The 25186-nt window shown below is 37.1% G+C and overlaps 1 protein-coding gene across 2 annotated transcripts in view; it reads left to right on the top strand.

Annotated features, from left to right (window-relative positions):
• Window positions 1-14709, top strand: part of STAM2 (signal transducing adaptor molecule 2) — a 52573-nt gene extending 37864 nt beyond the window's left edge. Inside the window, exons 9-14 of one of the 2 annotated variants that reach the window (XM_082630273.1) lie at window positions 1897-1979; window positions 2114-2201; window positions 3403-3457; window positions 7460-7613; window positions 10409-10578; window positions 12032-14709. In XM_082630273.1, the coding sequence (XP_082486399.1) occupies window positions 1897-1979; window positions 2114-2201; window positions 3403-3457; window positions 7460-7613; window positions 10409-10578; window positions 12032-12263 (782 nt within the window). In that variant the 3' untranslated portion in view covers window positions 12264-14709. The remainder of the gene's footprint in view (window positions 1-1896; window positions 1980-2113; window positions 2202-3402; window positions 3458-7459; window positions 7614-10408; window positions 10579-12031) is intronic. The other variant, XM_082630274.1, reaches the window with a different exon arrangement.
• Window positions 14710-25186: the final 10477 nt, after the last annotated feature.

Genomic DNA, 25186 nt, shown 5'->3' with positions numbered 1-25186 from the left:
CAGTATTAAAGCGGGCCAGGGGTGGGGTGGTGGTTGGGAGAACTGGTTGACAAGTGCTGAGTGTGATTACAGGGGTTAGGAGTACGCCTACGTTTTAGACTTTTCCTCGCCTTGATTTGATCCTAGCGAACTCAGAACAATAACAAAGTCATGTAATCAAGGCAGTAGGTCCCTAGTTCAGATCTTCTGAACTTCCCTCAATTTTGCAGCCATAGACCGTTCCCCTCAGCTGCTGCCAGCCATACAGAGAAAGCTTCCATTTGTTAGGCAGGCAGGGAGTTGGGGGGGAGCTGAGTGTAAAGAATAGCTGATGCTAACACTAATGATGGTGAGGATCAAAAATAGAATTGCCCAGTGGTGTTTAAGCACTAATTTGTCAGGTGTTAAGCCAGATCTTTTGCTTGCACTATTTCGTTTAATGTTCATAAGTCTGTGAGATAGGTACTTTTGTTACCTCATTTTACAGATAAGGAAACTGATGCTGAGGTTATGTGGCTAGTAGGTGACAGCCAGGATACTAAAGTCAGCCAGTCTGCCATTAGAATGTACTTGTACTAACTGACTCACTCTGGACGTACTGCTTCTAATGCTTATAGTTCTAGAGAAAGAACTTAAATTGAAAGCTCTCTGCACTGTGTGTAACATCATCTTTGTATGGGTAGGGTGATGCATTCAATTAAAATGAAGTGTAGAGAGATGAATACTAGTACTCTGCCACTATTTATACTTTTTATTCCTCTAGTCGGACTCTCTAAGTAGGTATGAAAATTGGAGACACTATAAATAACTTGATAGACCACGCTCAGGGAATCCTAATCTATGGTGATTTCCCCTTGGCATAGGCTAGAGAGATTGAGCTGCAGTTTTTGTTTGTTTGTTTGTTTGGGTTTTTTGTTTGCGGTACGTGGGCCTCTCACTGTTGTGGCCTCTCCCGTTGCGGAGCACAGGCTCCAGACGCACAGGCTCAGCGGCCCACGGGCCCAGCCGCTCCGCGGCACGTGGGATCTTCCCAGACCGGGGCACGAACCCGTGTTCCCTGCATCGGCAGGCGGACTCTCAACCACTGCGCCACCAGGGAAGCCTTGAGCTGCAGTTTCAAAAGGAAAAAGTATTTGGGGTTTTCAGTAAGTCCTCATGTTATGCTGAGCTCTGCTCCTTAGGGCATATTTGAAAGTTAGCCAAATATTTGAAATAACTGTTGGGACTTAAAAGTTCTTTGCTTATATAAATTTTGATTATATTTTTTTTACTAAAATTTACTTTATTAAAATATAGTACATTATAGCAGTACTCCAGTGAGCATTTAAATAGTTTTTTGTATATGTATGTTTGTAAGTTATTTTTCAGCCTTCTTTTTCCTAGGAAAAGTTTTTGTTTTTTGTCGCTTTAACCGTTATCAAAGTTAGGTTGAAATCAGGTCCATTTTTTTGTACATATAGAAAATAATTTTTTATAGCAAGGAAAGAGTGTAGAAGGAGTTCATAGATTTAACTCTGAAATTAGCTAATTAGATAATACTCTGTCTACTCTCATATATATATATTCATCCTAGTGATAACACTCAGTTTTCAGGAAAGTGCCTGTAATGACAGTTCCCATGAATATTGCTTACTTGTTCCTCTAGAATGTAAGTTCCATCAGGGCAGGGATTCTTGTCTGCTTTATTCACTGGTGTATTTCCAATGCCTAGAACAATGCCTGGCATGTAATAAGGGCTAAATAAATGGTTGTGGCATGAATGAGTGAACATATGTAATAATTTATATTGATTATGAAATGTGATGATTATTTAAAGGGTTTCCATTTTCTTACGGATAATCACAGGCTACTTATAAATTAATGACTAAAATACCAAAGTAAGTACTAAGGAACTTAAAGTTTACTTTGTTTCCATAGCAGCTGTGGACAAGTTGAATGTAATTGATGATGAGGAGGAGGAAATTAAGAAATCAGAGCCTGAGCCTGTTTATATAGATGAGGTAGGATCCTTCTTTTGTTTAATGGTTAAACTGTCGAGACTTAAAATGTATTATCCTTGAGAATGCTTGGAAAGAGTAATTTTTATTATCGTTGAAATTAAAACTCTTTGTAAAGTGTCCTATTACTTTTTTAGGATAAGATGGATAGAGCCCTGCAGGTATTGCAGAGTATAGATCCAACAGATTCAAAACCAGACTCCCAAGACCTCTTGGACTTAGAAGGTACTAAGTGAATATTAGTGATTAATGTCATTTAATGTTTTAGCTATTTATAATGTCTTAAATTTCTTCTGCCTTGGGTTGCTTCCAGAGTTTAGAAATCTCTGGTGGGAAATAGACTGGTGTAGTAAATGAGTAAACATATTACTTAGAAGATGTTGCTATAAAACTGCCTATCCTGTCCAGTGAAGAAGTCTTTGCTTTTCTGTAATATCACTAGTGAAATCTGCAGTCCAAAAAAGGACAGGGCTTCCCTGGTGGCGCAGTGGTTGAGAGTCCGCCTGCTGATGCAGGGGACACGGGTTCGTGCCCCGGTCCGGGAAGATCCCACATGCCGCGGAGCGGCTGGGCCTGTGAGCCATGGCCGCTGAGCCTGCGCGTCCGGAGCCTGTGCTCCGCAACGGGAGAGACCACAACAGTGAGAGGCCCGCATACCGCAAAAAAAAAAAAAAAAAAAAAAAGGACAGAATTAGAAATAACAGCATATTAATTGAGTCAAAATGTTAGAAATTCTTATTCCTCTTTTAATTCTCTTGGGTCATAATTTTAAATGTCAAAATTATACATGATCTGTGTTAACTTTGTAATGCAGTTATTTGATGCATGCTGATGTGTCTTTTTAGTCTCTAAGAAATCTGAAACAATTAAAACAAATGTCTTTATGCCTTTTTTTAATCCATTGGGAGAAAAATCTCTGTGATAAATGGATAAATGTTATTAAATTTTTTATGGAAGAAAGCCTGGTTATGAATATAGAATATTGTATCAATGTTTACATTTGGAGATATATAAAATGTTTTATTTTGAAATGGCTTAAATAAATGAAAAATGTTCATATCTAATCTGTACATAATTACATATTTTATACACTGTGACTCAAATTCCTTTTACTTTAGCTAACAATAGTTTTCTAGGTATTTTTAAGATTTTTGAGGTAACTCCAAATTTCAGTCTGCAAACTTAGTACTTCTAGAGAACATGGTGGGATTTCTGTTCTGATTTTGACTTTGCCTTGGTCAATGATATTAATGTTGGTGCTGAATAGTATTAAATTTGGTCTTTTATAGTCCCTTCTCTAGCATAAACTTAATTCTCTTTGTATTTTGCATGGTGTTGCATATTGGTGCTCTGTTGTTCAAAATTGTTGAAATTGACTTAAACTGGTTTTTAGTTTCAGGATTTTAAACTATTTTTGTATTTACAGATATCTGCCAACGGATGGGTCCAATGATAGATGAAAAACTTGAAGAGATCGATAGGTGAGATTCTTCACGCAGGAAATAACAAATATAGTTTTCCTAAGTTTACTTGTTTTTGGCAGAACTTTAAGCTAGGGAGTTTTTGTGGAACTGTTCCAATCTTTTGAAATTGTTTCTCAGTTTCCAAAACTCTTACAAACTAATAGCAGAATGGTACTTTTGATTTTGGTGCAGTTTTTTTCATGGCAGTATATTACACGCAGAATGATAGACTCCAGCTCTTACAGTGCCAGTCTTCATTTTCCTACTTGCCTGGAGTTGAGAGATAATGAGTCGTGAAGAATAAAGCACAAAAATGAGAATAGGGATCTTAGGCAAGCATTGTTTTGTTATATAATGAGAAGTAGTATTTGTAAAACTTTCAAATGAAATTTCCTATGTGTTTGTGACCCTAAATCCAGTGTATATACCTTCTGTTCTCATTTTTGTTCCTTGTATTTCTATATCTCTGTTGTCCTTTTAATTTCATTATCCCACATAGTCTTACACTTCCTTAGAAATAGTAACACTGAAAGACAGACTGTCAGGGTTTTGAGCTTTTAACTTAGTTTTGCTCCTTCTCTTATTCTTCAGAGCTTTCTATCTGAAGTCAGAGGGGGCAGCCATAGTGAATGGCAGACAAGGGAGAAGGCTTTAGTGTTCCACCATCCTCCCTTTCTGTTTACTGAACTTGTGTACAAAACAGCACAAGAACAGGAACTACTTTACTTCTTATTTGCCTTTACCAGAGAAGAGTAGTAGCAGCAAGATATTTTCTAGTCACTGAAGATTATAATCTTTGTTCCCTGGGACTTTTTTTTGGTAAATTTGTTGTATTTTCTACAGAAATGAAAAATAAATCCCTGTCGCAGTAAATGAAATGATGGTAGCAGTTTCATCACATTTTATTGATCTTATTTTGGAGAAAGCATTGAATATCTACCTATACATCTGTTACTTTGGTTTCATTGAAGGCATGTTAATGGTCAGTGAATAATCAAATGGGAAAGATTAAAAAGAAAAATAGTATTATCTTAGGTGTGGCTAGGGGTACAATTATTATAAACCTTTCTGGATCCTAAACATAGTCCATATCTTTTAACCCAGCAATACTAAATACATACGGATATATGCAAAGACCTACCTCTTAGAGTGTTCTTCACAGTGTTATTTATAACAAACTTGAAAGTAACTAAAATATCTTTTTTATCCCCCCTCTTAATTTTTATTTATTTATTTATTTATTTTTGGCTGCGTTGGGTCTTTGTTGCTGTGCGCAGGCTTTCTCTAGTTGCAGCGAGCGGGGGCTACTCTTCGTTGCAGTGCTCAGGCTTCTCATTGCAGTGGCTTCTCTTGTTGCAGAGCATGGGCTCTAGGCGCGCGGGCTTCAGTAGTTGTGGCTCACGGGCTCTAGAGCACAGGCTCAGTAGTTGTGGCACAGGGGCTTAGTTGCTCCGTGGCATGTGGGATCTTCCAGGACCAGGGCTCAAACCTGTATCCCCTGCATTGGAGGTGGATTCTTAACCATTGTGCCACCGGGGAAGCCCTAAAATGTCTTTCAATGTGAGATTGGTTTAAAAAATATTCTATATCCATACATTCTACAATAAAAAGCATTACCATTGATAACTATCTATTGACATGGAAAGATGTCATGCTATATAATGAAAAAAACCTGAAGATATGACAGTATAATTTTATTTTTGTTGATAAAAAATATCTTCAGAGAAAAAGGTCTAGAACAATTAAAAATTAGAGTGATATTTTCTGATATGAGTTAATTTTTTGAGTGAAAGCTCACCTGTTAACCAGTTCTCTCTTCAATTTCAGTTCCTGAATAGGCCAGCTGGCATTTTCCATTCCATGCCCACTAACTGCAGATGCATCTCCTATTCTGGAAAATGCTTGCTGTTCTGCAACAAATTTTTATTGACTATTTACCTTGGTCAAACATTCAGAAATGAATAAAATATTGCTTCTTACCTTGAATGGATCATTGTCAGTTTGTTTTTCCTTAAAAGAAAAACAACTTTACTGTCAGAATTTAAAACTTTACATTTCATTTCTGTCTGTCATTGTACAGAATGAAATTTTGTAGCATTTATCACACTAGGAAATTATATTGTGTAAACAATATAAATTGACCAAAAAAAAGTGTACATAGAGTTATTGAAGAGAGATCCATAGCTTGAACTTAACTATGTTCCAGGCTGTTCTAACATTCTTTCCTTCTACCTTCCGAAAACTGTTTTCTACCACCTTAATCAAATTGCCCTTTTCATTCTTCTCTCGCGTACCCTTCTCGTACCTTTCACTTGCCTTAATTCACACTGTCCCACTGACCTGACTTAGTCTTCCTTTTTTTGCTTGGCCTCTCCATCCTTCCTCAGGTGCCAGCTTAAGTCCTTTTCTACCACCTTAATCAAATTGCCCTTTTCATTCTTCTCTCGCGTACCCTTCTCGTACCTTTCACTTGCCTTAATTCACACTGTCCCACTGACCTGACTTAGTCTTCCTTTTTTTGCTTGGCCTCTCCATCCTTCCTCAGGTGCCAGCTTAAGTCCCTGCTTCTCCCTAAAGCCTTTCAGTCAAATTAATCCCCTCCTCTAAACTCTTCTGTTCCCTACCTATTTCATTTAATTTTGCATTCAAATATATGCTATCTTACATCATTTGCTATTTTTCAGGTACTTAGCCTTGTCTCCCTAGTAAGTTGCAGTCTTTCTGAAGGAGAGGACCACACCTTCTGCCTAATTTCTCTGTCCCAGGATAGTGTTGTGCACAGTTTAGTAAAAATTTATTGTTTCTTTGGTATTATGTCTCAAATCCTGGAAGGTTATCTCAAATGTGCTCAGTCATCCTGCCCTTCTGTGTTCTCCTGGTGTTCATCAGTATACTGGGTTATGTGGACCAATTGCCTATGGTTACTTCTTAGTCACAAATTTGTCAGCATGGACACTAATTTCTGAAGCTTCCTGTGTGATTTATAACTGGTATTTCTGAAAACAGAGTTTGACCTCCTTTATACAGTCACACATACATGAGAGGAAACAGCACTTTTTGTTTGTTTCAGACATAACAGTCTCTGAAAGAGGAAAGGTGACAAGTCCTGACAGGACTCAGTCCAGGTCATGTATATGGGAGCCCTGTGTCTGGCTGCCTGCATTTGCCTCTTGTCTCTCGAGTCTCTCTGTGTACATATTTAAAAAGCTACATTTAATAAACAGACTTGTGGGTGCTTTAGGCCAGATAAAGTGGCCGTTCAAGTTTTATGAACTTGTCAGTTGCAAAAGGAGTTCTTTATTACTCCCAGGGTAACAGGCAAAACTGTACCAAGTCAAAAGGATTTGCTTTGGAGTTCCTTGGGCAGATTTGAAGATGCAAATTTGAAAATGTTCTTATTTGGACCTGGTTTCACTCACTTTTTCAGAAGAAACCAGTGAACAAGCAGTAGAGACTAGTTCATTATATTGTTTTCATTTGCATTTTCAAGGATAATAATAATTTTTTTTTTTTAGTTGATCCTTTCATGAGTATGAGCAAATGAAAATGTGTGTGATTTTGTTTGTGAATGTGCTTTTATCTCAGTCATATTGTATTTCATAGCAGGCTCTGGGCCTTGCCTGAGGACTTTCTTCTACTAAGATTTTTAATTAAGGCTTGGAGTCTTCCTAAATTTAGAAATTACTCTTTTTTGTAATTGAATTTCCAACAGAGACCTGTAACATAAGAAACAACATTCTCCTAGCACCAAAATTATGAATTGATGGCATTTTATGAGGTGTGGAAGGGAATTCCCCTAATATTATGAAGTCATATCAGCCTAGACATTACATGAATTAAATAATTCCTCCTCCCATTTTCCCTTTTTGAATATACTTTCATATATATAAAGAACCTTTTAAAATATAAGTAGAAAATGTGGTAAATTTTTAATAATAATTTATGTTGCTAAAAATTAAAAATATGCTTAAAATGCTTAAAAACTTTGAAGAGTATTAAAGTGCTTCCCTTCTATGTTAGGAAGCATTCAGAATTGTCTGAACTGAATGTAAAAGTCTTGGAAGCTCTGGAACTATATAACAAGTTGATGAATGAAGCACCAGTATATTCAGTCTATTCAAAGATCCATCATCCAGCACATTACCCACCTTCATCAGCTGGAGTTCCAATGCAGGTGAGCATTTTTGAGAACATTTTTCAAAATTTAAGAAAAGTTTTAAATTAAAAAAAAGAAAGCTTTAAAGCATAGTATTAAAATTTCTGTGGTCTATGAATAACATGATAAAATTCATCTTTGTCAAAAAATGTTGGCTAAACAATTAGTGTTCACCAGGACAATTAGACACTGATATTTCACAAATACATTTTAGTTCATTTATAACATAATGAAGAGACCATTAAATATATGAGGGGAGTTCTGTTCTTCATAAGCTTTTTTAAATATAAAGCATAAATCCTTTATGTAAGTGTAAATCCTTTTTATAAGTATAAAGTATAAATCCTTTGATTTAGGACAGTGCCTGGCATATCAGAAGTTCTACAGATGAGGTACTGATGCTGTTCCTGTTGCTTAGCAAGCAAAATTTAACATTTCTTTTAAATTTCTGTTAAGATTTCTTTGACTTAGTGATTATTAAAAGGCTTCATTAAAGAACTCATTTTGGGGCTTCCCTGGTGGTGCAGTGGTTGAGAGTCCGCCTGCCAATGCAGGGGACACGGGTTCATGCCCCGGTCCGGGAAGATCCCACATGCCACGGAGCGGCTGGGCCTGTGAGCCATGGCTGCTGAGCCTGTGCATCCGGAGCCTGTGCTCCACAACGGGAGAGGCCACAACAGTGAGAGGCCCGCGTACCACAAAAAAAAAAAAAAAACAAAAAAAAAACAACTCATTTTGTTCTCAGATCATGCTTTATATTTTCTTAGATGCACAACTTAAATTGTGCATGCATAACATATATGATGCAGGCATATAGATGCAGGTTCCATGAGCCATTCATGAACACCATCTTTTCCAGAACTTTACACCTTTTCTGTGTTTCCCAGCTGAACTGAATATTTATATTTATCAGTATCCAGTATTCTGAAACCTTTTTGAAATTTCAGCCAGTTAGTGGTTGAATTCAGAATGAGTTTGGATGAACAAATTTCATGTTAATTTACAAAAACTGGTACGTAAAGGAGTGTGTGAAGGAGACACCAAGGAGAAAAGATAGAATATGGATGCATAATCTAGATGACTTGACACAACATAATTGTTAAGTAAAAAAAGGAATAGTTACTATGGTAACTCACATCAGACAAGATGCATTTATCAAATATGCCATGCCCCGAACTTTTGAAAATGATGAAAGAGTCATTACATATGAGGATAGAAAGAATTTCTGGGTGCAAAAGACAGCTGGAGTTTATTCAGTATTGCTTGTTTTCAAAGAGTTATCTGCTGCTGCTATGAACATGGAACGAAAAGAAATGTTTGCGCCATTGTGTTATGGGACTGTGTGTTGTATTTACTTCTTTGTGTGTCTGTAAAGGGTTATTTATTGTTCTTACGTCAGGTTTTTCTGTTTAGTTGCATACTATTTACAGTCTGTGTTTCGCTAAGCATAACTCATTTCTTTAAAAAGCTATTAGCTTTCTATCTACTTTGATTCTTCACACGATGCTATCTGTACTATTCGTGCATAATAGCATTTGAAATATTCAAAGTTCCTATTCTAATTTGAAAGAAAAGTTCATACTAAAAAAAGTTAGTGTAACATACCATTAATTGCATCTGTGAAGGCCACTCAGGGATCCTAACCTGCAGAAGAGGTCCACTGCCACCATCTCAGCCTGTGGTCAGTGGGCTGTTATGTGTCTGCTAAGGAGGTAATATGATTGTACTTATTAATGTCAGTTGATTTGGCATTTCTAGCATTCTAAATTTTCATGTCATTGGTCTTTGCTTTAAAAATAGCTTAGTTTAAAACTTATGGTTACCAAGGGGGAAAGGGTGGGGGAGAGGGTTAAACTGGGAGTTAGGGATTGACCTATACACGCTACTATATATAAAATAGGTAACTAATAAGAACCTACTGTATAGCACAGGGAACTCTACTTAATACTCTGTAATGACCTATATGGGAATAGAATCTAAAAACGGATGGATATATGTATATGTATAACTGATTCACTTTGCTGTACAGCAGAAACTAACACAACATTGTAAAGCAACTATACTCCAATAAAAATTAATTTAAAAAATGAGCTCAGTTTAAAACTGGAGCGATTGATATTTATTAAACGTGCATGTTTTGATGCTGTATTTGGTAAGCAGGTGGTAGATCCTGTGTGTTACCCTGGAAATTAAGTAGGGCACATATAAATATTCACAGAGACTTAGGCCATTTTGCTATTTCTTAAGAGTACATCTCCTTTACCCATAGTTCTTCTTTCCTTTTGTCATATCTGTCCTGCAGGCAGGATGAAGGAGGCATTGGCAGAGAGGGCCTGCACTCTGCCTTGATACCATTTATCCTTCAACTTACTCTTTTAAGTTTCATTCTTAAGAAGTTGAATAAGTCACCTGATATGGGGGTAAAGAAGGTCATCTCTCTGATGGTAACTTGAAGTGATACTGTGCTGCCCTTCAAGGGAGTATATAGTTTTCTGTGGCTCTTCAGCAAGACATGTTACTTGGTAATAGGCAACCTGGGTGGATTCCAATGTGCTCCTTAAAAGTACACCACCTCCCTTCCTTTCAACCCCATGCAAAATAAAAGAACAAGTAAATCATAAATTTCCATAGATTTGGCACTGTGATTTGGAAGCATTCCGCTTTTTATACTAGGGTGGATAGATGGGTAGAATCAGATTGCTCCCCAAAGAAGTATAACATTTTATTTCATTTAAGTCTTTTAAAGTTTTAAATGTATTGCTAGGTAGTTGTTTGGGAGATCAGTGAGTCAACTTTTTCTCTTTGGTTAATAGACATATCCAGTTCAACCACATGGTGCAAACTATATGGGTCAAAGTATTCACCAAGTCACTGTTGCCCAGAGCTACAGCCTAGGACCAGATCAAATCGGTCCACTGAGATCGCTGCCTCCAAATGTGAATTCCTCAGTGACAACACAGCCTTCCCCAACTCCGTATTTAAGGTAAGTGTTTGGGAGCTGTGTTAATTTTGTAATTATATGCATTAAATTTTCACAGATTTTCAGAATGAGAATAATTAGACCCTTCTCTTTATAATAATAGTGCCCTCTTTTGCTATTGAGATGAAGTTGTAGAACTGCCCATTCAAGATCCCATGAAATCGGAATGGTGCTGTCTTAGCTTTGCTACCCATACTGAGATGGTGCCTAGACCTGACTTATAGTCTGGGTCCCCGGGACAAAATAAAGCTAACTGTCCCTTACAGGACCCAAGCCTGTACTTGGGTCCTGTAAGGGTATACTTAGCATGGTGCTCTAATCAGCCTAGTAAAGTAGTCCCAGACATATTTTAGGAGCATGTACTCCTAAAAATCAGAAAACTTTTGTTACTTTGACTCTTAAAAAGAAGTGTGTTTGAGCTGTGGAATTTGTAGTCTTAAGTTTTCATACTAACTTCTATTCTGAAAAACATGTTTAAATCTTGCCTTCTGTTAACTTTGCTTAACCACACAAAATGTTTATTCAGTACAGTCATGTGTAATGATTTGTAAGGTCTCTTCCCACTCCTAAATTCCATGTGTATAAATTTTAGACATTATCTGGAAATTAAATAAATCTGTTGGTATTGGTGTTTAAGTTAAAATGTAAAAATTTTGTTATCCTGGGTGACACTAGGAATTACAGAGAGAAAAACTGGACGAGTGTAGACATTAATCCTCCTATATTGAAGCAGTGTATTTGGTGCATTTAAAAATTACATATCTTTTAAAAGATATGCTATAGTAATTACAGGAGCAAATGAAAGTCCTGCAATTTGGTGTGACTTTTCAACTTAGTGGGGTTTTGGGGGTTTTGTTTTGTTTTTGTATAGTGTCAGTAAGTAAACTATAGGTCAGGACTATTTTGAGGGTAGATTCAGGACCCTATGTGGATTACATGTTCTCCCTGCCTTTATTATTTTTATGTAGGGATTCAGGTTAAGCTATCCGGGGCAGCTTTGAAAGTGCCCTACCAAAGGAAAGTATAAAGAGTGGGTGAGGAATAGTGGTCTCCTCTGTGCTGATTGAGAGAAGAGGGAAGGGAGAAAATGGGCCGAGGGTGTACTTGAGCCGGGGTTTTGTTCTCATTGCAGCTGGCCAAGGACACCAGCATCAGAAATAATCTGCATCTCCTCAAAAGATTTCTAAATGTTTTCCGTGAGACATTTTGGAGAAAACAGAATTAGATAGGCCTTATAATCCTATATTTTATTTCTTTTTGAGTACTTTCTTCTTCCCAAATATAAAAATTACATTAACGGTATTGGATAGCTGGAGTAGTTAAATCAATCAGAATAGTAGAGGTATATAAACTTAAAGAGGTGGAAAAGACATTTTTATTTTCTCATGATGATTGACCTCTGACCGTAACTTAGATAATGCAAAGTAAATATGGTTTTCTTTTTAAAATTTTGTAGCGCTGGACAAGACACTGTTTCCAATCCTACTTACATGAATCAGAACTCTCACCTTCAATCAGCTACTGGTGCAGCTGCTTACACGCAGCAAATGGGGATGTCTGTGGATCTGTCATCTCACCAGAGCACTACTTCCAGTTTGCCGCGGTCGGCAGGCTTTGCGGTGGCAGCTCCAGCTCATTCAGTTGCACAGCAGCAAACAGATTACCCTCAGCAGCAGCCTCTCCTTTAAAAACAAACCAAGCATTTTCTTGAAAGCCTTCCTAAGTGTACTACTCGACCCTTGTGATTGTAATCTGAAAATATTAGAAGAAGAAAAAAATCTTTTCTCAGTTCAAAAGGCCCATGAATAAATAAAGCACAGAAACGCATTTTACTCTAATAGGCCATAAAAGGTTTTTTCAGTCCCAACTTGTTTGAGGTCAAATTTTTGATGAGAGGCAGCTTCAAGTTCCTTCCAGTTAGTTTTTTCTTACTTTCAAATCTCTCTACACAAATCTGGACAACCAGTAAGTAGCCTTATGACACTAAACAACATGAGACAGGAGTGTATAAAGAAACCACCGTTTACCCCTAAAATATCGTAATTGGGAAAGCACTGAAACCTTTAAGTATTTTTTGTCTGCATTTTTTTTCAGAGTTTCCCACCCATCATTATTTTAAAAGGTGAACATGTTTTTGTGTACGCATTTAGCTTCCCTACGTATTTCCTTTGGCTGCTTAAACTGTAGCTGTGTTTGCAGTACTGTCAGTTTTGCTCTCAGTGGTGTGTTGAGTAATAATTAGCATATAATTGTCTACAGAAGCAAGAGCATTTTGGGAGGAACAAAAATGTTTTCTGTTATTATCAGTGAAGACCACGTAAATGCAGTTGTGTGATAAAGCATTTAGCCAGTCCCCCAGTCATGCCAACAAGTGGGCTGAGGAATGCCCCACAAAACATTTCCATTCCCTGGAAAAAAACCATTTCTTTTCCTACAAGGGTCCTTGGCATTTAGAATTGCCACTGATGACCTTTTCAAGTGATTTTGGCCATTCTCTAATGAAGGTATGGTCAGTTTTTTTGTTTGTTTTGTTTTGTTTTCCTGTAGTGTGGTGTGCAGAGTTGCTGCATTTCCTTTTTACAAGAGTATATGTGAATCTGAGCTATGAGACGTTCCTAATAATTTGATGTGATATATATACTAAGTGTGGATGATGTGTGTTTTTATTGATGTGTGTTGTTCTTTTAGAGAGATGATTTGAGTACCACTGGTATGCCAGACTGTTGAAAATTTTGGCCATTCCTTTCAAAAGTAATCCTGAACCTGTGGAATAATAACAGGCAATGGCTTTATAGGGAAGCCATCAAGACAGTTTTCCTGAAGCCTATGTTTTAAGTGAGTTCATAGTGCTAATAGATTCCACATACTTTAGGAGTTAGGTAGTAAGCCAATAAGGATTGTTTTCTTTCCTAAAAATTTGCACACTACTGCATCATCTGCCAACTTTTTAGATAACACAACATGCAAATATATATGCTTACAGATACATGGTATTTAGACTGGGGAAAAACAATGGACATAAGTTTTGTTTTTAAAAAGTTAACTTGTGGGAAATCTCTGGTGGTCCAGTGGTTAGGACTCGGCGCTTTCACTGCTGGGGCCCGGGTTCGATCCCTGGTTCAGGGAACTAAGATCCCGCAAGCCGCCAAAAAAAAAAAAAGTTAACTTGCATGGAAGCAAGATTTCTATATTGTTTTTTAAAGAAAGCCCTTAATCTTTCTACCAAGAATCCATTTGAAGACAGTACTCTGGAAATTTTTGTCATTTATGTAGTTACAGAAATTTGATTATAAGTATGTTCCTTTTTCAAAGAAACTGTATATTAGAACAAAATAGTCTTATGTATACTACTTGGTCTACATGTAAAGGGAAAAACAAGCAATATTTGAAAGCCCAGTTTCTGTCATTGTCTTATTTCAGGTACAAGTAACTGGAAAGAAACTTAACCTTTCATGTCTCTGTTCTGTTTTTTATCCAGTATTTTCCTTCTATGTGAATTCAATTATATACTTACAAAAAATTCTAAAATGGCACCTTACTTTTTTGGAAATGAATCTTCTATTCTTTAAAGAAAACAAAACATAAAAAACATTTACAAAGCTGCTCTTGATAATAATTAATGTTTGCATATATATGGAAAATCTTATTTTTCCCCCAAACAATATTTAATAGTTATTTTAATGTTTGTGTAAATAATTCATGTATAATTGTGATCTGAGTTGTAAAAGCTTAATTCTGTGTAAGTCTTTGAAGTAGAATAAATACTGCACACCCACTAAATTGGGATCTGCCACTTAAGTTCACCTAATGTAGTTTTGTAATGATATAACATGCAATATGTATATAGTGTATATTGGCATTTATCAGTGAAATTTTATACATCCAGACGTTTCTTCTCCCTTTTAAATTAAAAATTATTTTTGCCATACTGTAATGAGTTCTGTGTTGCAGGTTGTTGATAGTATAAAAACGTTACTAAATCTGTGTACTGAGATGATATTTTTGGTGTTAATAAGAAATACAGGGTTGTTATTTTTCTTTCTTTTTCATGATCTTATGGATTGTATTTAAGACCTGTTTATAATTAAATGTCTTCTGCCAAAGGAATTGTCTAACATAAGATTTCTACATTAGGTTCATAGGTTTATATAAAAAATAAAAATAACTTCTGCTTTTTCATATTGTGTCTTGGTACATTAGAAAGAATTCCTGAAAATTTATAATAAAATTAATTTTCACTAATGTAGGAAAAATCTCCCCTGGATATTAAACTATATAAAGTAGTATATGTTCTTACAGTTTGGAAAACGTACGGTCTATCAATATTGTCTTGTAATTTGGTAATTTGTTTATAAAATTACCTGAACATTAAATAATTATAATATTTATCAACTAGGAGTTCATACTTGACTATGTAACAAATTTCACTGTAAATTTTTGAATATAGTTACAGTTTCATTGTCCAAATTTTTAAAAAATTGATTATTAGATGTTAAAAAAAATTATGGCTTAAAGATTTAAAAAGCAAGTTTTTCTTAGTAAAAATTGTAAGTGTCAAGGCCCCTGACTTCTAGGAGGGGATTTATTGAATTGTCATTATGATGAGAAAGCTGAAGTTATTTTTATAAATAATAGATTGTAAATAATATAGTACCCATCTGTCATGCTTTGTTTCTGTCAAAAGGCATTTTTCCTATTTACTTACATCAGTTTTAGTAAGTAAAGGGAGGACTCAATTTTAGGGATTTGGTTTTTTTGTTGTTAATTTGATTTATTTTTGTTTGAAGGTTAAAGATTTTTTTTTAAATTTATTTATTTTTGGCTGCATTGGGTCTTCATCGCTGTGCTCGGGCTTTCTCTAGTTGTGGCGAGTGGGGGCTACTCTTTGTTGCAGTGCGTGGGCTTCTCATTGTGGTGGCTTCTCTTGTTGTGGAGCACAGGTTCTAGGTGCGTGGGCTTCAGTAGATGTGGCGCACGGGCTTAGTTGCTCTGCGGCATGTGGGATCTTCCCAGACCAGGGCTGGAACCCGTGTCCCCTGCATTGGCAGGCAGATTCTTAACCACTGCACCACCAGGGAAGCCCCGAGATTTATTTTTTAATAAAGCTTTCTGCAGAAGAATTATTCTAATTTTACCAAGCCAAATTTGAGTTTGCATTTTTAAAAAACCTTACTGTATCAAAAAAAGAAATTAGGTTGCTTATGTAGAGTAGTGGGATGAATAGTGTCCTCCCAAAATTCACGTTCACCCAGAATGTCAGAATGTGACCTTATTTGGAAAAAGTCTGCAGATGGAATTAGGTAAGAATCTTGAGATGAGATCATCCTGGATTTAGGGTGAGCTCTAAATCCAATGACAGGTGTCCTTATAAGAAGAGAAGACACAGAGACAGCGAGCAAGTCATGTGAAGATGGAGGCATAGATCAGAATTATTCTGCCACAAGTCAAGAACTACCTGGGGCCACCAGAGCTGAAGGAGGCAAGGAAGGATTCTTCCCTAGAGACTTCAGAGGGAACATGGCCCTGCTGACGCCTTGATTTCAAATGTCTAGCCTCTAAAACTCAGAAGAAATTAATGTTTTAAGGCACTATGTTTGAGGTACTTTGTCATGGCCGCACTAGGAAACTAATGAACTTGGATAAAAGTGTACAGCAAAATCTGAATACCAAGCATTCCAAACTTTTACAAGATTGGTTAAAATTGTCACAAGAGTTTTGAGACAAATGTTTGTAGCCCAATAGCAATCTTTTTATTATCTTTTCCAAACTATAATGAAATTGCATGGATAAATGAAACTAAGACCCCTGATAATCCCATAATCCCATTTTTAGTGATTTTTTTTAAACATCTACATTTCAGTTATTGCTTTCTTTATGCCAGAGGTGTTAACAAGATTGTAGCTTATACATTTACTATTCACTCTTCTCCTCTATCTTGAGTAGTGGGTATTGAACGAAAGGAGAAATGTTCAAAGGCAAGCAGAGGAACAGAAGAAGAAACCAGAAAACTGGATTGGATATTCCCCAGAAAGGCTACTGAAGAATGGAGTTGTGTTCTTATTTTGTACCATTTAATATACTAATGAGGAAAAGAAAGACTTTCCAATACCTTTACAGCAAGTCAGCGACCTCTACTAATTACATGTGGTCTAGGGAGCCTGCTACCTTTAAAAAAAAATTGAGGTGAACTCATATAACATAAAATTAGCTGTTCTGAAATGAACAATGGCATTTAGTTCGTTTATAGTGTGCAGCCACCACCTCCCCAAATTAAACCTTTTGTGTCTCGCTGTTTTCACTTAGCATAAAGTTTTTGAGGTGCATCTCTACATATACCATAATATATGAGGTTCATATACCACAGTTTATTCATTCATCTGTTGATGGATACTTGGGATGTTTCCACCTTTTTGCTGTTGTGAATAGTACTGCCATGGACATGCATGTACATGTTATTTGAGTACCAATTTTCAGTTCTTCTGGATCTATACATAAGAGTGGAACTATTGGGTTATGTGGTAATTCTATATTTAATTTTTTGAGGATCTGCCGAATTTCCATCAACAGTGTATGAGGGTTCCAATTTCTCTACATCCTCACCGACGCTTACTTCCTAGTTTTAAAAATTATAGCTCTCCTGGTGGATGAGAAGTGGTACCTCATTGTGGTTTTTGTGTTTCCCTAATGATTAATGATGTTGAGCATCTTTTCTTGTGCTTGGCCATTTGTATATCTTCTTCGGAAAAATATCTGTGTGAGCCCTATGCCCACTTTTTAATTGGATTGTTTGTCTTTTGTTACTGAGTTGTAAGAGTTCTTTATATATTATGGATACTAGGCTCTTACTATATACATGACTTAGATCTAGTTTCTTCCATTCTGTGGGTTGTCTTTTCACTTCCTTGATGATGTTCTTTGATGCACAAAAGTTTTTAATATTGATGGAGTCCATTTTATCTATTATTTTTTTGTTGCTTGTGCTTTTGGTGTCATATCTAAGTTCATTACTAAATCCAAGCTCATGAAGATTTTCTCCTGTTTTCTTCTAAGGTTTTAGCTCTTATAATTAGGTCATTGATCCATTTTGATTTATTTTTTTGTACGTGATGTGAGGTAGGGCTCCCAACTTCATTCTTTTGCATATGGGTATCCAGTTGTCCCCATTTGTTGAAGAGACTGTTCTTTCACCAGCTACTTTTTTTTGGGGGGGGCGGTGAGGAGAACTTTTTTTTTTTTTAAACAATGACTTTTCCATCTTTTCTCTCTCTTTTTTTTTTTTTTTTAAAGAAGATGTTGGGGGTAGGAGTTTATTAATTTATTTCTTTATTTTGGCTGTGTTGAGTCTTCGTTTCTGTGTGAGGGCTTTCTCTAGTTGTGGCAAGCGGGGGCCACTCTTCATCACGGTGCGCGGGCCTCTCACTATCGTGGCCTCTCGTTGCAGAGCATGGGCTCCAGACGCGCAGGCTCAATAGTTCACCAGCTACTTTTTGACACTATATGCTATAACATATAGAGTATGCTATAACATTAGAGTATGCTATAACATACTCTAATGGTAGTCAGTTCTAGAACCTAAGTTCTCCAACTGCAATGCATCAACCACATAGCTGTATAGTTTGCAGTTCTAAGAGGTGACAGCCTTGTCCTCATCACTTCTGTCACATACCTAAAGGGGAATCAGTGCTATCTTGTCAGGATATAGCTCCCAGCAGTGAACAGGTAGCCCATGAACAGATATGTTGGGTGTCAATGTAGAGGTGGTTTTTAGCTGTCACATAAATTTTTTTTTCCTCCAAGTAACTTCAAACAAGTGTTGTGAAAAGTACATTGTCTAAACTTTATAAATGGGACATAGAACCCCAGACAAAAATAATCTTTATCATATTTCTTTCCTGGGAAACCCTCCCCCAGGGATTTTTGCCTACATGTCTTTGGTCAGGACTGTGTCAAAAGCCTACCCTTAATGGCAAGTGAGTCTGGGACAGTGTGTATTTTGCTTTCCAGCCTCTATATAGAGAAGGCAGGAAAGAAGATGATTAGGAATGAATGTAGAGTGAGCCATTCTATAGTATCTGCCACAGAGACAGACCTGTCCAGGTGTGTTTACAAGCTGGTGTTACTATTTGTGTGCCTGGTAAATAAATTCAGACTCAAATTGCTCTGTTTCTGCCCCATGGTCAAATAAGCTCTTGTTCAGATCCTCTAATACAAGCACACCATAGTTTTTAGTCAATAAAGGCTAGAATTAATATATTTACATCTGACTTGATTATTAAAACTGGGACATTTTTTTTTAACCTTCTCAGGAGAGACAGAGAAGCCCCTGGAAGTGGAGATGGGGGTTAAAGATTTAAGCTGCTCCTGTCACTTCTATTTTAAAACAGATTTAAAAAATTACAGGTTTATTAGCATTCATTAATTAATTCATATAATAACATAGCTACTATATGCTGGGGATGCTAAGGACTGAATTTCCAAGGCTGAGTTGTTTCTGGCTTCACCATGCACTAACTGGTTGTATAACATCAGATGTTGCACTTTGACTTGATTGTAAACCGTTTTCATATACATTGTCATTGAATTCTCAACACTTGTTAGAGAGGTAGGCAAAGAGGTTAAATAATCTTCACAAGGTCACACAGCTAGTTAAGTGGCAAAGTTAGGATTATGAACCGGTCCATCCGATGCTCATGCGTGTGCCTTTTCCCTTTTCCCCTTTTCCTTTACACTAGTGTGACTATTGCCTAGAAATGATTTGTATATTAAGGTTATCAGGTAACAGCTTCCTTTCTCACAAATCACTGAGATTGATGGGGTCCCAAAGGGCTCACATGGATATAAAATGCCTTCAGATGTGAGAACGCTCATCTAAAGAAGAGCATACAAGTGACTGGATCTATTTACTGTGTGACTTGTAGTACACTTAGCTCTGCCACACAGGTGGGCTGATGAGACCAGAGTTTGATGCAAACAGACTGGCTCTTTCTGAGACTCTGACAGGGTTCTGTGTTTGCTGAAAGAGTGAAATTCAAGGAATTGCTCTGAGGAAGACAGCAAGTGACAACTAGTTGAGTGATGTGAACTAGGAGAGTAGTTCCGAGTTGAAGCCTGGGGACCCAGCGTCAACATATATAGGCTGGTTTCTCCAAGAACCAAAGTTGTTGAGAAAAATCATTCAACCTGAGCTTGGAGTTCTGTTACATTCTCAGTAAGGGCTAAACTCTTAAGAATCACATATTAGGGTCTTCATGATCTCACCCTTGTCAGTCCTTCTAAGCTCTTCCACTTTCTCACATACATGCTAGATTCCAACCCCCAAGCCCCAAATTCCTCAGGTGCTAATTTTGCTTTTTTGTGCCTGCGTTTAGCCCTATTGTTTTCTCTGCCTAAAATGCTTTTGATCACCTAATAAATTGTGTTTTTAAGTGTCAGCCCAAATTTCACTGATTCTGGCTTCCAGACCTTGCTGCCCTTCTGTGGGTAGCATCTTGTAACTCAATAATGCTAGTTGCCATGTTGCATTGGAATGATCTATGTGTCATATGGATCTGTCTCTGTGTCAGATACTATAGTTTTACTCACCATGCATTTCCTACCATCTTATTAATATTCCTCCATATAGAAATCAGTAAACAAGATAATAGGGCTTGCGTTCCCAGATTCCTTTGCAGCCATGGGTGACCCAATGACACGGTTTCAGTCAATGAGATATAGGTCAGAATTCCTGGGGAGGGCTTTCTAGGATGAGAGAAACACCTTTGAAAGAAAAGGCTTTTGGCTCTTTCCCCTTCTCGCTTACAAGGCAGATGCAATGTCAGGAGATAAAGCAACCATATTGTGACTATGAGGAAGAAAGTTATGATGGCTCAGGAAGATTACAGATACCTGGCTCTGATGGCACCTTTGAGAGCTCTACCAGTTCTAGACTCTCTTCCTCTGGACTTCCTCATATGTGAAAAAAAAAAAAAGTCTTTATCTCTTGTCAACCCTATTTGTATAGGTTACTGTTGGTAGGGTTTTGCTATTTGTATCTAAAAGCATTCCTACCCCAACTAGGTCTACAAAATCCTTCAGAACTTGGAGTTGTGTTTTACTCGTTGGTGTATTCCCAGGGCCTAGCATAGGCATATAAAACATCTGTGGAATGAAGAATAAAAATTGATTCAGCAGAGAACTGCATAGCACCTCACAGTGCATGGCATTCAATAAGTGTGTGTTTTCTTCTAACTTTTCTTATCCTTGTGCTTGTTGTTTATCATAATCATTCCATTTTAACATGTGTGAAATCAGGATGTATTTTACAGTGGATAGGCATGCATTGTAGGAATTCATTTTATTCCCTCAAAGCTATTCAACCAATGATGCATCTTAAACTCCAAGTTGTCTTAGAATCCAGGGAATAGGGCATTATTTTAACTGTCAAGAGACAAAGGGGGCTAGGGTCCTAATTGTCAAGAAGGCCAATAGCTCTTAAAAAAATCTCAGTGTCTCCAGGGCTCACTGAATAATACTCATGGATGCTTTCCAGAACAGCATGCTCATTTCTCCACTCTGAACTCAGGGACTGAAGCAGCACGGAAGCACAGTGAACATTTCTTTCTGGCTCACGGCAGGAAACAGTACATCACAGACCCTTGCTATGGGCTGGAGGAGGAGTGAGTGCTTATGAAAAACACTCAGTAAATAAAGGAGTCACCTAGAAGGTTGAAAGGTCATAGGTAATTTAGGCAGGTGACATTAATAAGAGACACAACAAGAGGATATGGGGATTAAGGAAAAAGCAAATTCTATGTAATCATCCTGACAATACTGGATATCTCCACTTCCATGCTTACATGTTTATACTTGCTGTGAACCACTGGTATAGATTCATTCATGTTCTCTGCCAACTTTGAATCTCTGTAAGCCTTTGTTCTTCACTGGGGATAGAAAAGTAGGAAAACTAGTACAGTATTTGAATATTAGTTGGAATTTAATTAACATTCAGCACCAATGAACTTTATTTATTTATTTTTGGCCACACCACGCAGCCTGCGGGATCTTAGTTCCCCAACCAGGGGTTGAACCCATGCCCCCGGCATTGGAAGCGCAGAGTCCTAACCACTGGACTGCCAGGGAATTCCCTAATTTGAACTTTTAGAAGAATGTTTCCTTTCAACATTATAGAAAGAGTTAGCATTATTTATGACAACCACCCAAAAATGGCAGAATGAAGATGATGAAGGATAGAGGTGATCAGATTTTATACCTACCTAGTTCAGTAAGTTATCCTTCAAGTGAAGGGTTATATTGTTCTTTGTAGTTTTTTACTCTCCCCCTTTCCTGGAAGAGGCTTATACATATCTGCCCATGCTCTTGACTTCTGGAGTAGTATGTCTCCATTCAATGATTTTGGTATTGGTTGCATGTCATGCATTAGCCAATGGGATATGAGCTGATGCAACAAATGCCCACATCTAAGCAGAAGCTTAACGAGGCATCACGAAATTCCTGTAGCTCTCTGTTTTCTACCGTCTTCAGAGCTAGTATGTCTCAGATCGTGGCTGCTTCTTTAGCCTGGGCCTGAGAATAGGAAGACAAGAGGAACAGAGCCACTGCCTGGACCAGAACCACGGGCTCCATGGCGTTGTAATCCACTAAGATTTTAGGGTTGTTTGTTACCAAAGCAAAGATGACCAATATGACTGGTAAAAGAATAGTAAACAATTTAAATTAGCTAATAGTTAGCATCAGTATAATTCCCCACTTATGAGTCATCTTCACAGTAATTATATTTCAAACTTAAATTTTAAAAATTTACTTCCATTACCATCTGAATCATTTGTACCCTTTAAAATTGTACCCAGAGAATAGCATTTTCACTGGGTTTTATAGCATATAAGCTTTTTTAGGGTTAAGAAAGTGGAATTTTTTTTCCAATTTCTGAAACTATAATAATCTTTAATATCTTTAATATCCTGAAGGTCCATGGCTTTATGTGACTTTTGAACAGATTTGCAAAGTTTGAACCAGAGCATTAGGGGAGGGGTGGGGGGAGAAGAGGTAATTGGAGAAATTCTTTAGAACAAGACAAAGTAGATCCTCCCAAGACAAAAACTCAGAAAATTTACATTGGCATTGTTATGACATAAATGTAAAAGGTTAATTACACAAACCTATAAATGCAATTGAGCACATGTGCTACTGTTGTGATTTTGTATGCTCCTAGCTTAAAAATACAAACAATATTCTCCAGGTGTGTGGACCCTAGACAAAGTGTGTTGTAATTTGATTTTTAAACATGAAACCACTGCCATCTTATGATTCTGAACTCTGTGAGTTCTGCAAATCAAGTCTTCTTTTTGTTTTTTTTAACAGTGCCTCAGGATTTCAACTGTAGGAAGCACTTTTCAAAATGTATTTATTAAGTGACAGAATAAAGTTTATTAAGAGTATTTGCAGCTGAAAAGGTGATTCGGCAGTATTCAGTGTTTGAGGAAGGAAAGCAGAGTGTAATAGTGGTCATTTGCTCTTGAGCAAGTCATTCTCCTGAGCTCAGATTCCTAATTTGCTAAAAGCGGCGCTTGTTCTAGATGGTTACTAAGTTCCCTTCCAGCTATGAAATTTTAGACTTTTTAAAAATAAAATGTTATCTTGGGATCGTTTTAGATTTACAGAAAAATTGTGAAGATAGTACAGAGAGTTCTACACCTAGTTTCCCCTATAAACATCTTATGTTACTATGGTACATCTGTTACCATTAAAATCAATATACATTATTATTAACCAAAGTCCATACTTGATTCAGATTTCCTTAGCTTTTGCCTCATGTCCTTTTTCTGTCCCAGGATCCCATCCAGGATACCACATGCCATTTAGTCATCACGTCCCCTCAGGCTCCCTTTGGCTGTGACAATTTCTTGGACTTTCCTTGTGTTTGATGACCTTGACAGTTTTGAGGAGAACCAGTCATATATTTTGTAGCCTGTCCGTCAATCGAGATTTGGATGACATTTTCCTCATGATTAGACTGGGGTTATGTGTTTGTGGGAAGAAGACCCCAAAGGTAAAGTGCCTTTCTCCTCACTTGATACAACGGGTATGTACTGTCATTCTGATCACCATTGATGTTGATCAATCTCGAACACCTGGCTGAGGTAGTGTTTGTCAAGTTTCTCCACTTCTCCTTCCCAAGTTGCACTCTTTGGAAGGAAGTCACTATGTGCAGCCCATACTGAAGGAGGGGCAGCTATGCTTTCCTCCTTAAAGGGTGGAGTATCTAATAAGAGTATTTGGAATTCTTCTGCATGGAAGGTTTGTCTCTTCTCTTCTGTTTATTTATTTAATCATTTATTTTTATCACTATGAGCTCATGGATATTTATTTTATACGTTAGGATATATTCCAATACTACTTTATTGCTCAAATTGTTCCAGCTTTGGCCTTTGGGAGCTCTTTCATTTTGCTCCTGTGCCCCTTTGATATACTCCCAATCATTTTTTTTGTTTTTAGCACGTCTTTACTTTCTGGCACTTTAAGATGCTCCAGGCTTATGTTATATATTTCCTGTCCCACTCCTAGAATCAGCCATTTCTTCAAGGTGCCCCTTTATTAGAGAATAGTATTAGAAACAAAGACCTGGATCCTAGATGCATTTGTTGCTGCTGAGGTATAGTTATTTCTAGGCCCTCAACTGAAGGCAAGAAAATATGTGTGTATACTAACCTGTGTATATACACATATCTATAAGCATTTCTACATGGAACCATCTGAATCTATATCAAGCTACACTTGAGCTCATACCAATGTCTCTGACTCTAATCCATTACCACATGGATCACCCTAGCCTTCTCCTGTTGCTCATCTGTAACCTTCCACTCCAACAGTAGAAAAGCTGGCTCCCAATACCGGCCATCTATTTACCTAATTGTCCAATTCCAGTATGTATGTATAGTGACTTCAGAATTGTTAACCTATCCTCGTCAGGAAACACCTTTGTCAACTGCAGTACAGTGCTTATGCACAGTTCCTTTTGCCTTTAGTCTTACAGACTCTACTCATTTCCAAAGTTACTTAGGCCAGCACCTTTTCCCCCACGCCCTTCAGTGAAGTTGTTTCATATATTTATAATAATAAAAATAAAAATTAAAAAAAATAATATTCTTTTGTCACATTCTGCATCCCATCTTGGAATCGCCAAACTTCCTAAATGATTATTTTTTAAAATTTGCACACATTAAATTTCACTCTTGGTGCTGTAAAGTTCTATAGATTTTGACAGATGTATAGTGTCAAATATCCACCATTACAGTATCATACAGAATAGTTTCACCACCCGAAAAAATCCTGTGCTTCACCTATTCAACCCTCCCTGTCTCGAACCACTGACCTGTTTACTGTCTTTATAGCTTGACTTTTTCTAGAATCACATATAAATGTAATCATTTATGTAGCTACAAATGTAGCCTCAGACTGGCTTCTTTCACTTAGCAGTATGCATTTAGGGTTTTTCCATGTCCTTTTATGGCTCATTAGTTCATTCTTTTTTATCACTGAATGGTATTCCATTGTACGATTTACCACATTTTAAAAAATCCATTCACCTATTGAAGGACATCCTAGTTGCTTCCAG

The sequence above is a fragment of the Mesoplodon mirus genome (assembly GCF_964341445.2).
Source record: "Mesoplodon mirus genome assembly, chromosome: 8".
Classification (NCBI taxonomy): domain Eukaryota; kingdom Metazoa; phylum Chordata; class Mammalia; order Artiodactyla; family Ziphiidae; genus Mesoplodon; species Mesoplodon mirus.
The sequence above is the reverse complement of the archived record's forward strand: the minus strand, read 5'-3'. Positions and strand labels throughout refer to the sequence as shown.